This window comes from Pelophylax lessonae (genome assembly GCF_965119305.1).
Source record: "Pelophylax lessonae genome assembly, chromosome: 1".
Taxonomy (NCBI): Eukaryota; Metazoa; Chordata; class Amphibia; order Anura; family Ranidae; genus Pelophylax; species Pelophylax lessonae.
Window position 1 is genome coordinate 293,825,496 of NC_138768.1, and position 14,772 is coordinate 293,840,267.

General features: G+C 38.6%; 1 protein-coding gene across 1 annotated transcript in view; it reads right to left on the bottom strand.

Annotated features, from left to right (window-relative positions):
* The window catches only part of MYO18B (myosin XVIIIB), an 842,989-nt gene that overhangs the window by 36,062 nt on the left and 792,155 nt on the right, over nt 1–14,772 (bottom strand). Inside the window, exon 41 of the mRNA XM_082258232.1 lies at nt 9,936–10,069. Coding sequence (XP_082114358.1) covers nt 9,936–10,069 — 134 coding nt within the window. The remainder of the gene's footprint in view (nt 1–9,935; nt 10,070–14,772) is intronic.

Below are 14,772 nucleotides of genomic sequence, written 5' to 3' on the forward strand. Positions count from 1 at the left end.
ATTGAACCCAGGCAGGTTCACTCATCCCTATGCACCACGGCTTACTGTATAGCTGTAAGAAGAGAAGACTGTAGTTTAGAGTTTGGTGTCACAGTAATACTATTGCTAACCTGAAAATTCAGTTTGGTAAAGAATTTGTAAACTGTCTATCATGAAAAGATTTTTTTACATCTCAGTACTGATGATCTTTTTCAGCCCCTTTGCCGCCACTTCCTGTCATTGCTCAGGGCAGGCTTCCTGATGGTGACAATGTGAAAAAAATCTGTGCTTAGAAGACACTAAGTGTTTCCCATTACCTATATGCTTCCTACAGATAAATTTGTATTTAGAGCTGTAAAGAGTCCCTTTTTTATATAGTTACATAGTTGGTAAGGGAAAATAAAGACATCAGTCCATTCGGTTCAACCTGTGTGGGTGTGTGTATGCATTTATGTCTCTAATGCTTCCCATATCCCTGTATACTGTTTACACTAAGATGCCTATCTAAAAGTTTTTAAATTATCAACACTTTCCACTGACACCACCGATTGTGGAAGGGAGTTCAGGAACTACAATTCCCATCATGCCTAGTCATGTATGTGAATGTCAGAGTTTTACAATGCCTCATGGAATGTGTAGTTCTGCAACAGCTGCAGAGCCATAGTTTGGGAATCCCTGGTCTAGACTCTACTGACCTGTCACTGATTTCAGCATTTTATGTATGATGTATGTGATTATTTATTATCATTTCTTATTTAGGCTGTTGATATAGCTATATTGTGTTGAGAGGAGGTGTGGTGGTAGACTGTGCAGTCCCATGGAGTACTTAGCTGTACAGTTAGGAAGCTCCCAGGTGCAGAGGCACATGTATTTGAGACAAGTAGACAGTCTTGTGGCATTTATGTCCCCTACATATTGGATTACCAATCACAGAAATTATCATCCTTGGAGCAGTGTATTGCCAGTTATGGACTGCTACCTAAGCTACTACCAATAATGTTCTATTGGTCATATTAGGTCTCATTTTGCCATTTTAGGCCAGTTTCCTTCAGTAACCCTGTGCCAGCTGAATAATAAGCCTCTGAACCAATGCATCAATTGTGGATATTTTTTAACTAATTCATGACAAATGTTCCCATACATGTCTAATAATATCTCTCACCCACAGGTGGGTTAGTGAGCTTTGACGTTGCGTGTAAAGATGGCTGCAACATATCTAATTGATCATGTGAGGGGAAGTGCAACCATGTCTTGCTGACATCACTCACAAAATGACCTGTGAGTGGTCAAAAAAAATGATTACATCCTGTGGGTGGTCTCTGGTATAGAGGACTTGAAAAGAGAGTCACTAGGAAGGGGGAAGCAAAAGAAAAACTCCTCATTGTCCTGTTCCAGATATTGAGTGCAAGCTGTAAGTATTATTTGAGCTTTCTTTGGGATATTGGGAACAGGAGTGTATGGTTGAGTCTTGTTAATGTTTATGGTACCTTTTATGTGTAAGAAGCTTTATGTATTTTGATGTCCAGTAAAGTTTTGCTTTATGCTTTTTATTAAAACTGCACTTGGTGTGTCTGTTCATTTTAAATATTCACTAGGTATTTCAGTGGCTGTCCAGTATACCTTCATTATAAATTTTGTTGTTCCCACATTTGATGCAACCAGGTACTTTGGTCCAGTATTTATTGATAAGATTCTGTTTTTGTTTTACAGTCAAGGATTTTGCTAAGTTCTGAAGACAGATCTGATCCTAGTTTATGCTGTTTCCATGGAAGCCTGTATCACTCGTGTGAATGTATGACAGTATCTGTCCCTCTTGAGGGTCATCTCCCCTGAGTAGGTTCTTAGGGTTTACTGATATAAAAAGGACTTGCGTGCACAATACTATCACCCTGCAAGGCATAACACTATGAATTAAAAAGAGCATAACCATTTCCCTGTAAACAACACATGAATAGTAAATTCTGTCTGCAAAAGTGTCTCTGGCATAGACAACAGAATATACTGTGGTTTAATCCTGGGGATGTTGATGCAGCAATGTGTCAACCTCATTTTTTTTCATAGTTCATTTCTCTTCTGGTCTAAAGAAAATCTGGACAGCAGAGTAAATGGGAAAATAGTTTAGACAGCGTGAGGTATTGATAAAGTTCTGCAGCACGAGCACTGCCTGAAATTGTTCACAGTAACTAGAACTCAAAGCAGATTGTGCAATAAATGAAATTTGACATGCAAACACAGAACTTTCATTGAACCACTGAGCAATTTATTGAAAATCTTTAATCCATCTCCTGGAGGCCATTGTGTTCAGAAAAAAAACATGAATGAATTACTTTAATCTACAAACATATTGGAAGTGTCTTTTTTTGCACATCATACCCTTCCTGGAGATTTTTATATTTGAACAGGACTGCAGTATGAAGCTTATTTCACCCAGGATGACATTCACACCCTCCCTCCCCCCTCCCCACCCCAAGTGAATGGGGTCAGAGTTTTGTATATTTATACTAATTCTCACTACAGAATGTCTTCAAAGTAATTATTAAGATAAAAAAAACTTCTTTGTGCAGCAGCCCCCCCTAATACTTCCCTGAGCCTCTCTTTATCCAGCGATGTTTCAGGAGTGTCTAAGCTGCCTGGGACTCTCTTCATTGGATGAGACAGCAGCGCAGTGCGATTGGCTCCTGCTGCTGTCAATCAAAATCATTCAGCCAATCAGGAGAGAGAGGGGGCCGGGCCGGGTCACAGCTCCATGTCTGAATGGACACAGGGAGCTGTGTCACGACTTGGTGCCCCCATAGCAAGCTGCTTGCTGTGGGGGCACTCAACAGAAGGGAGGGGCTAGGAGAGCCAAAGGGGACCTGAGAAGAGGAGGATCCGGGCTGCTCTGTGTAAAACCAACTGGCAATATCCTTTGAGAAATTAATTTATGACTAAACACGTCAGGACCATGCCAAAGACAGCCTGAATTGTTTGCTCATTACATTTTCTTATACCTTCTATCTGTAAGTGTATTTTCTTTTAATTAATACATTGTTTTTATCAGATTTACACTATGTTTGCTTTATTTGGCTTATCCTCATATTTCATTGGGTGATTGAGAGTATTCTTCTTCCTCATCCTCATCATATGACTGTAAACCGGAGCATCTGAGGTCACATCATTTACTGGGATACCCATGATATACCATGTGAGCCTATCTGACCCATTTACTATATGGTAGTTTGGGTCCATACATTCTGGTGAGCGCATATCAGTTACCTTCTGCTGGCGGTGGGATCTGACAATTAATTGTGATCATACACATCACCTTGGACTATTTGCCTTATTTTTTCCCCTGGGACTTATTTTTGCATTCACCTTTTTATTCACTTTATATTTAAGTGATCATTTCATTTGTCACTTTTTCTTAGCGCTGCACTTTATATTGTGTTTCTGTTACTTGCCAACTTTTTTGTCGGTTGTTTGTGCTTGCAGCTTTTTTACAGTTAGTGCAGTATTTTTTTTCTTTGTTGCAAGTATAATACATTTGTTATTTAAAAAAGAAAAAAAACAACCAAAAAAAACAAGACTATACAATCACTTTAAATTCTGCAGAAAGCAATAACTCATTTCAACCAATCATTACAGACTCCTAAACAAACTTTACTTTTATGACATGTACTGTAAAAACAAGCATATTTGGTGAATGTAAACTGAAATCAGTTATTAGACGTTGGGCTAGGCTTTTAGATTTTACATTACAGGCATTTGTGAGAGATGCCTTTGCAGCTCATTGCACACCCACAGTAAGTTAGTAGTTTATTGAGCCTGCTTTAACACTTTAAAATTTATAGAGTATGTGTGCATATAAAAGAGTGCACCCTAAAAAATATTTCACATTTTTTTTAAGTATACGACAATAATATAGGTTTGCTGTGTAGCCCATTGATCTATGCCAGCTGTCATTTCTGCAAAAAGGAGGCACCATAATAGAGGCTGGTAATTTTTATTTCTATAGAATCAGTGTACCAGAAGCTGTCAAATACAATAAAAGGATCAGTGGCATGATTAAGTAACCTCAGGATTGAAAAATGTTGGAGTAGACATGCCAGTTGTCTACAGAAGTAGAGCTGAGAGTATTGCAGTTATTTTTTTCTTTTTGTTATTTAATTTTTTATTTTTTTTTTGTAGTAAAGTTATTAGTTCCCCAGGGCTCTGTGGTTTGGTCTGCAGCATTTCAGTTCTGTCTAATGAAGAAGTCAACTGCATCTCAATATATCATTGCACACTATACCACCTTTAAATGTCTTTTGCTCCCTGTTCAGACATAATAATATGTGACCACGAAGTTATTAAATCCTTTTCTACATAGAACAACTTTTAACCTAATGTTAGTGTTCCTTTATAGAGAAGTCAGGGATAGTTATGAATTGTGAATTGATGGGAATGAACATACTGTATATGTAGCATGTAATGCCTTTCTTTGGTAATATACCTTCTTGAGCATTTACACATAGGGATGAGCTTCGAGTTCGAGTCGAACATTGGCTGTTCGCTCATTGGTCGAATGACAAATAAATGAGCTTCTTTGCGGGAACTTCGAGCTCCTGCATTATCATGGACTCTGACCTCTGATTTCAATGAGTCACCTGCTGGCTGGGAGATTTGAACACCATAGCCATGTCATTGCAAGTCTGGTATTCTACCATCTATGCCACCGTTAAGCCTGAACACTCTCTCCCTAACTTTCCTGCCCCCAGAGCCCGCCCCCCCATATGAATGGATATCAGGTACATTGTACCCCTAGCCATTCACCAAAAAATTGTACATAAATAAAAATGATTGCAAAAACGAGGAATCTATTAGAACAATGGCGTAAAGGGATGCACTCATGGTTTGGTAAATGTAATTTGTTAAAGATGACAGTTTTGCCAAAATTTGTGTACTTGTTGCGAGCGTTGCCTGTCAAGATCCCCAGTGTCTTTTTCAAAGTAATACACTCTCTGTTTGTGGAATATATCTGGAATTACAAAAAACCACGAATAGCAAGACGAATTTTAATATTGCCAAAAAAAAAAGGGGGTCTAGCCTTCCCAGATATACGGGCATATTATCAGGCCACTCAAGTGGCCAGAATATTGGACTGGTGGCACCACTCGGAAAATAAATTGTGGGTACAAATAGAGCAGGAACAAACAGAAGTGGACTTGAAGAGAGCGATATGGTGCTACCAGGTGTTACCTAAGTATTTGAAAAACCATTTGACAATAGGAAATACACTTCGGGTATGTAGACAACCAAATATATACACCAAACTGACAACGAACGAGTCACCGTTATTTCCAATCTTGGGGAACCCACAGTTTGCACCAGGTCTAGATAAAAGACAGTTTGGGGATTTGAGGGAGAAGAAAATTGAGCAGGCCTCGTCTTTCCTGTTACAAAGGAGATGGCCTTCAATTAACCAATTGATTGATAGAGGGGGAATATATAATATCCCTTTCTGGCAAGCAATTCAAATACATCACTATCTGGCCTCAATACCAAGACCAGAAAGTTTTGGTAGAGCATTAACGAGATTTGAACAACACTGTGTGAAGCCAGGGACCTTACTACACACATTATCAATCGCCTACGGGCTACTGACAGATCCGGATGATCAGCCGGAATTGTCTTGGCCGGGAAAATGGGGAAGGGATTTAGGATGTAATCTGACAAGTGAACAGGTCCAGAGGATATTAAGATTTACCTTTAAACCTTCTGGATGCGTCAAAATCCAAGAATTGAATTACAAGCTTATAACAAGATGGTATATTACACCCAAGAAAATACATAGATGGTTCCCGAGGGAATCAGGTTTATGCTGGAGATGCAAAAAAGAGGAAGGTACATTGTACCATATTTTCTGGACCTGTACAGATATAAAACCATTTTGGCAGGGAATAAAAAATATTATCCAAAAATTCACGGAATACAAAATTGAAGAAAATCCGCTTTTCTTCTTACTACAGGGGACAGAGATATCAGTAAGGAGATATGAAAATTCTATCATCCCGTATTTGGTTAATGCAGCTAAGGCATGTATTCCAGGTAATTGGAAAAAAACACAACCCCCCTCGAGGGCAGAATGGATACACAGAGTAGAGGATATTAGAAGAATGGAAGAGCTAATTGCTTTTTCCCAAGATAGACAGGAGAAATATAAAAAGATATGGGAATCATGGAATCTTTTTATGATCTCTGAGGAAGGGAAACAATTCACAGGAGGATAGATGGGAGGATAATGGAGAGGAGGGATAGTGAGTCCTCCATGCTGAAGGCAGTGGAGCAATTAACTAAACCTTTTTTTTTTTTTTTTTTTTATTGGGAGAGGGGGGGGGGAGGTAAGGGGGAGGAAGGGGCATGGGATGAAAAGGAAAAATAAGGAAGGAATATAAGCCAAGTAAACATTGAAAGAATGGGAGCAATAAAGGTTTATTTGATATTGTATTACTTGTTGAAATGTTAATGTATTTAAGCTGTACTTCCTTAATAAAAAATTCATATTTGAAAAAAAAAAAAAAATAAAATAAAGACAAAAGCCAGTTTTGGAAAAGTATTTTATTAAAAAATAAAAAAAATAGTGTCCCCCGATGATCAGTCGCCCATCCTCCCGGAAAATAGAAAAAAAAGAAGCTCCTGCTTCTCCGGACGCTTCCCGCGCTCTGAGCTGTTTTGATTGTGACAGCTCTTTTATAGGGACCTGACGTCACAAGCTGCCCCACAATGCACTGCTCAGGTGCAGTGAATAAAATACTGAAGCCGTTTTTTTCATTTTTTTACCTGTATTGCCGGAAGCTGACAATACATTACAGCCGAGAGCAAGTTTAAATGACATTTTTTCCTTAAAGCCCCGTACACACGTACTGATCGTCGGCCGAACGATCGGCCGTCTTTTGTCCAGGGCTGTCGTGTCTGTTGAAAACTGCAAAAGACTGCACACAAATTTTGTTGGCCAGCAACAGCCGACTGCAGAAGTGATGTCATGTGATATTTAACTTTCCTTGTCTTTTTTCTTTTCTGACATGCCGCCGAAACTACTTCCAGGACCTACCGACCCAGGAGGAGGGGAGATACTGAGATCCTTTGATCGTTATACACCCGCCTTATACCCCTGTGTGGGGTGGGTGCTTCTGGTGAATTTTTTGTTGCACACCAGTGCCAATCTGGACTGTGTTTTTATATATATATATCCATACCCTCTACATCCTAGAGTTAATTGGCTTTTTTATTAGCACTTATAGCACTTACATCATACTGTTCGATACAGTTGGGAATTTTGCACGTGCACGATAGCACTTTATCTGATAAGCACTTCATCTGATAAGCACTTTATTTGATTAATATCTTATTTATGATCCACTTTAAGTGTGCACTTTATATGTTGTGATATTTCAATATTTGCACTTGTCACTTTATTGCGTTACCACCTCATATGTTTTCATTGCACATAGATTTCTAATTTACTCAAGGCAGCGCCAACACCCACCTTTCATTCATCATACTAACAAGCCTACAATCGGCCGATCGGTCGGCGGCCGAATATTTACGGCCGACAATCGGTACGTGTGTACGGGGCTTTAGAAATGTCAGTATTGCTGCAGCAGACTACATACATCGCACAAATGCGCTACTGTACAGGCACATTAAGGGGGCCCCCAGGCACGATATTTAAAGGAATCTTTCATTTTTATTGTTTCACTTTAAGCATTATTAAAATCACTGCTCCTGTAAAAACAATTGTTTTAAAAAAAAATGTTTGCATTGATTCATGTCCCCCAGGGCAGTACCCAGGTCCCCATACACTTTTTTGGGCCAACAACTTGCATTTAAGCCTTTAAAATTAGGACTTTTAATTTTTCATGTTCGTGTCCCATAGACTTTAATGGAGTTCGCATTGTTCGCTAGAATATTTGCCCTGTTCGAGATGTTCTGGTGCGAACCGAACAGAGGGGTGTTTGGCTCATCACTATTTACACATTGTTTCTCACACCAATTCAGTGCAATAAAACACATGTATTTTCATGTTTTGAGGTGTATTGAGGCACACAACATGGTGCTGGCTGCATTTTTTTCCAAGCACATGTGCATTGTACTGCACTACAGTGGAGGTGTTTAAGGTACAATATACAATGAACGCCCCTGTAGCACACCACCACTAATGTACTGTACAGTTCCTACAGCAAAACTAATGTAAATGGTTGGGCAATGGCATTGCTGAATCCTGCAGTGCAGGTGCATAGACTTCAAAATATAAGTATTGGGACACCTGCCTTTACACGTACATTAACTTTAATCCCAGTCTTAGTCCATAGGGTACAATATTGAGTTGGCCCACCCTTTGCAGCTATAACAGCTTCAACTCTAGATGTTTACAAGGCTTAGGAGAGTGTCTATGGGTGTCTATGTGTCTAGACCAACTAAGATAACCAGATACCTCTTATGTGAAGCAACTGTAGAGAGGTGTAAATGTACATGCCACATATTCAATCACCAATATGTATATGTGTGTTTTGTTTAAAAAGTTTCCTATGGTGCCTATTATGTTTTATATTATATTTAATAAAATTATTTTTTAGAGATAATTAAATTTGTCTCATGTGAGTGCCTTTAAAATCCACCACAAGCAGGACGTGGTCCTGCAATTCCTTGTATTATAGTATTTACTCGGATGTGGCACAGGTTAAGGTCCCTTTTTCTTTCAATGTGTCTATGGGAATGTTTGACCATTCTTCCAGAAGCGCATTTGTGAGGTTAGGCACTGATGTGAACGAGAATTTTTTTAATCAAGATTGCACATCATCAATTGGTATATTTATTTACAGTCTAAATCATATTGATTATTTATTGATTGTTCATATTTTATATTTCATTAGTGCACATATTTATTAGTGTATATCTATTGAATATTTAAGAGTATATTTCGAGATTACAAAATGCATCTACCACACTTGAAGAGCAGTACTCCCCCCCCACCATTGCTTAACTAAACTGTTGTAGGTACCAGTTACCGTATGAGCAGCATCAGGGGTAGAAAAACATAGAGCGTTTCCACGACAGCGCAAGAATCATTTTTATACTATAGTGAATGTATTCCATTCAAAATGATTGCCACCTCAGCACACCAATTCACTTAGCATGTGTTAATACGCATAACTGCAATGCGAAAGAAGAACTTGGCCGTAACAGTTTTGCATTCTGACTTATACAAAGTGATCATGCAAACTTTATTATTTTAAACTATCAGATCAACTACAGCAATGTTTTGACCCTTCTGGGTTGTAGCTGTAAAAACAATAGACCAGACAGTCTCAAAATATTGCCTGAAATTTTAAGCAGCCAACAGCAACACTTTTTTCCACAGAACTGCAAAAGATTTTTTACTGAATTTGCAAGATTTCCATTTAAAATGTACACACACTCCTGACATGCACAGGATTTCATTTAGATAGACTGGCCAGTGACCTCACATAGCTACAGCTGTTTAACTGTTTCATAGGCTGTTTTTGCTATGCTTTCTGTGATTGGATAATAGGACCCAAGCTGGGAACATAGACTAACCTGACAGGAAGGCATTGGGCATTGTCGTTTGCTAAATCAGTAAGTTGCAACACAGATCGTGTACTATAAGTTTGCATTATGGTACATTTACAAGATAAATGTCAAATAATACACTGCTATATGGCATCAATTTTGCTATGCTACATGTACTTCTTGGTCACAGGGATAAAAAAAATATTAGCCCATCACGTGTGCATAAGTATAATGGTAACATATGCCTACATGTACACCATAAACAGCAATAATTTCTCCTTTCTAAACATAGAAGTTAATGCAGATCACAATGAATCATATGAAGCCAAATATATATATATATATATATATATATATATATATATATATATATATTTCCTAATAAATAGTAGTGTTTTAGAAAATACCTTTCAGTATCACTGTCATCACTTGAGTCAACTTCCTCTAACGCTGCCTGTAAGTCAGCAATACGTCGAATCGAAGTCTCCAGATCAGCCTGCAGAGTCTGCCTCACTGCTGTAAGTTCATATACTTGGGTCTCCTATTAAAATGAAATATCACGATTATTACAGCTACAGGGAGCCAATACATTTTTAGTTAACAAGGTAATAACCTTTGTGATAAATACACTACATAATGATCTCACTTGTTGAAAAACAGGTACCTTTTAATGAAGACGGTGATCTAGACATAGCTAAAAAGGCTGTGATGAAAGGTTTGTTAAATAGCATTTTTCACAAATATTATACAAAATAAAATCTATATATAATCAATAAACTAGACAATTATTACTACAATAATTACCACATTATTGTACTTTTACATCTGCGAATGTGTTTTGTTTGTAAAAAAAAAAAACAACTAAAACAAATGTGACATCAGAACACACTTAGAATACGGTAATATGCAAAGTAAAACAGGAAATAGTTAGTAAATAATATATATGGTATATGTAGTTAAAACATCATATTACATTTGATTCCTTCTTCCTTGTTTGTGTTGTGCACTAGGTTTTCACAGTTCACTTTTCTTTATATCCTGCCTTATAGCGCCAAATACCTGTCAGTACCAGGATTGCGCTGGTCTCTTAAGGTTGAGCAAAACTCACCCGGGACAGCCTTTATCTGGAAACAACAGTGATTGGCCAGCTCCTTGCTACCAATGCTTAAAGCACCTGTTTCACACACCACCAAATCTAGCAATGGTGGACACTACCTGGTGTGCTTTTCCTTGACCCAGGTTGTATTTGCTCTGTGGATTACCATGTATGACCTGGCTTGCACTGACACTGTTCTCTCCACTGTGATTTTGTACTGTTTGGACTCTGAGCTACTTGTGTGTGACCTGGCTCATCTAGACTACCCTTCTGCCTGACCCTCCTGTGTCACCAGACTCTTGTTACTTCTTTGTTAGCTCATCAGTCTGTTGCTTCTGCTTCACTGTCCAGCTGCATGTTAGGGACAGGGACAGGACTTTGAGTATTACCTAAAGCTGTAATCCAGGTATGGATTTTATAGCATAGTTACATTGTGCAGCTTGGAAACACGGGTGCCATTTACAGAGGTCCTTGCATATTTGTTCCCTGAATGTAAGATATTCTCTAATTGTACAATGTGGATCAAAAAATACCTTGTATTAAATTAGAAAAACGCAAGACATTCTGTGAATTGCACCCGTGGCAGCCGTGATAAACTTAGGGTTGATTGACTAAAATTAGAGAGTGCAAAATCTGGTGAAGCTGTGCATGGTAGCCAATCGGCTTCTAACATTAGCTTGTTCAACTAAGATTTGACAGAAAGAAAACTGGAAGTTAATACGTTTCTATGCAGAGCTGCATCATATTTTGCAGATTTTAGTTAAATAAATATCTCTGTGTTCATTATGCAGCAGGGCAGCTTCTTGGCACCGAACCTGGAAGATAGTAGGGATCACAGTAGAAGTAGAGTTTTCTTCAGTTATTTCTCGCTTCCACAGGGATCCCACAGGTATGAAATAGGCATACCTCAATTAGTCCAAGCCAGACCAATGTAGTTATGCTATAAAATCCATACCTGGAATTCAGCTCTAACTGCAGTAGAGAAAAATCAGGACTCCTGGCCCGCCAAATAGGGTTTTGCTGCTTGCCAGGGCTGTGTAGATAATAAAATTGGGTGGACAGAAAAACAAATTCTTTTGCAAGTAAAAGAGCCAAGAAATGCACTTGTGTACTTAGCTGTTTGACTGAAAAAAAGGATAATTCACTTTCAGAATAAATTACAACTTTCCCTTTCCTTGGGGTTTCTAAGCAATTTTGTAATGGGTTATACTTGCCTAAAATAGACTCCTCCAGAGAAGCTTCAAAAACCTCCCACTCCTCCACTGTGCTCATTCAGTGGAAAGCTTATTAAAAGGTTGATGATTATTTCAATTAAGTCTGATGAGTCTGGAGTCTGGACTAGGCATGCATAGGGATGCAGTGGAGGACTGGAAAATGTTTAAAGCTAAGCTGAAAGGCTTCATTTAAGGAGAGTGTAACTTATTGCATAATTCTCTATACTTCAGCTTGATAAGTGGTTGTTGCCACAGAAATTCCAGTATGGGATTTTTCCACAAATAGACATCATTGGTTTTGGTGAAAAAAAAATTGATATTATGCATTAGCATTATTGGCTTTCTAGCATTGTGTATAACATGATAATCATTTTTACATTGTTAGATTAGTAGAATTAGTATAAGAGTTAGGGTCACTTTTAGGGATAGGTTTAGGGGAAGCTTTTAGTTAAAGGAGCTTAAAAAACAACTAAAGGCAAACCTTTTTTAATGGTTTTGGACAGAGTGGAGATGGATTAGAACACCTGTTAGGTTTTATTGCTGTTTGTGCCCCTATTAGGGAGATTCACACTCTTAATGTGTCCTGTATACCACTATCATTGAAAGTGAAAGTAAAAGAAAATCCCAAATTTTGGGTTGCCCTCAGAAAAGCAATAGAGGGGAAATCTTTTGCTTTTGCCCCAAGAGATCCCCCTAATTTGCAAGGATTTCCTCTGACTTCCTGTTTTGGCTATCAGACAGTGAAGGGAAATCTCCCCAATGGGACACAAATGGCAAAAAATAAACTGACAGGTGTTATGATCCTCCCTTCCTAAAAGGAAAAAAAAAGTTTTGCCTAAAATTCTACTTTAAGTGTTTCGGTTATGGTTGACTTTAGGAGTGTGTTAAAATTAAAGGTTAGGTTTACCTGTAAGGTTTAAGGATCAGGTTAAAGTTTGAAGTTACCATGGGTTCATGGTGAATCAAACAGGTTTAAAATGTGGGGTCCTGGAAAATAATTTAGAAATTCACCAGACCAAATTCCTTGTCAAATTTTACTGCCTGATAGTTCAGCTGTAGTCAGCAAGGTTATTTTGTGTCAGCCCCCTCACTATAATATGGAGGGTTCCAAGAAGGAAATTGTCAGTGTGTGATGTAGATTAGTTTAGGGAGAGCTGACAGTCTTTGTAGGGATAGTTAGTTGCTATTTAATGCTATTATGTACTATATTGCAAAAAATTACTGAAGCGTGGTGGGCTAAATATTATTTTGTAGCCAGCTGCATTCACAGTTCAGAGACCTAACAGTATTTTAAAGACTACTGTATGGAAGTTTCAATCCTCCCAAACTCTGAGAGTTGTATGTGGGTGGGGTAAAAATGTGGAGGACAGTGTTGTACTCAGCAACATTGAGGACTCAGGGATTCTCTGCTGCAAGCAATTCGTGATGGGTTAAGTTGTTTATGCTTGAATACCTGTGCAAGACCAGGAATCAAAGAGAGGGTCCTAGATACAAGGACAAAATGGCTGATCTACTGCCACTATCCCAGTGGCAGTCCAAAAGATAGACATTTGAGGAAGTGCTGTGTAAGAACCTCTTTGCTGCATTTCTGGTTGACAGACCCCCTCTGATAAACAACATGCCTTTGATCCTTGAAAGGTGGAGTAGCGGTGTTAGCGGCTGCCTCAGCTCCACTTTTAAAACTTTTCTAAAACAACAACAACAGTCAAGCAGCAGTCTCAGGCAGCACCTGAACCACATGATTAGTGACTACATTGGGTACAGAACTGCTGCATACACTCTCAGGAAACTAGAACCCCATGGACTATTGAGTGTCCAGACTGAACCACAAGCTAGAGATTGCACAGCATGTGCTGGGGCTCCTGGCTTGCCCTGGAGGTTTAACTATGGACAGGAAAATCCATCTGTCTCCTGACAGTGTGGACCAGCTCACTTTCATCAAAATGAGTCAGTCTTGGATTACTACCCCTGCTTCTGAAGCTATTGAAGGCATTTCTGTCATCCAGCCCCTGCAAAAAGCTGCACTTCAGCTGCAAAATTTAGATTATTTAGAGTAATCTTGAGTTGCGCCTCAGAGTCTTGATCTGGTGCTCCGTCACTATAAAGATGACACCTGCCTATTCTTTCTCTCTTGTTTTGGGACCTAACAGAATGTTTACATACTATCCAACCAATGCACAATATTTGAGACTGTTATCTCTCAAATAATACAATGTTTATTTCAAGTTAAAACATGTCATGTCTCTCTATCCTACACTGCAGCCATATCAAGCAGTTTATATACTGTTCAGCCATGTGCAGTATTAATGGTTTTTGTCACTCAAAAACATACATTCAAATTTCTATTTTATGATAAAACCTACCTCACCTCTCCCTTTTATAATGCAGCTTAACCAAGTTGCTTACACACTGTCCAGCCACTGCACAGTATTTGTGGCTTATTTTTTTCAAATGATACCTTTAATATTTATTCCACGATAAAACCTGCCTCTCAATCTTAAATTGCAGCCTTAAGAGGCTGCTTAAATACTGTCAAGCAACTAAAAAAACAGTGACTATTGTTTACCTATACACTCTAATTTTTATTCCAAGATAAAATCTGCCTCTCCCTATTTGCTACCTATCCAGTTGCTCGTGTACCATTTAAATGTTACCCAATCTTTACCAAACACATGCCTAGAAGTCTATATTTTTCATATTTTAGGAATTTATTGCATGTTTTAGGAATGATTGGAGACAATGAGGTGGGAAGGGGTTCATGGAATGTGAGTTGTGGCTTTGAAGTGTTTTGACTTGATTATCTCATGACAGTGTCCAACCCCTTGTGCCCTTTTTGGGAATAGTTTGCCAATTAGCCCCCTATATGACAAGAGTTTAACAGCAGGATTCAGTCCTCTATTGAGTTCAATGATATTTGCTGCAGGCGCCAATTTC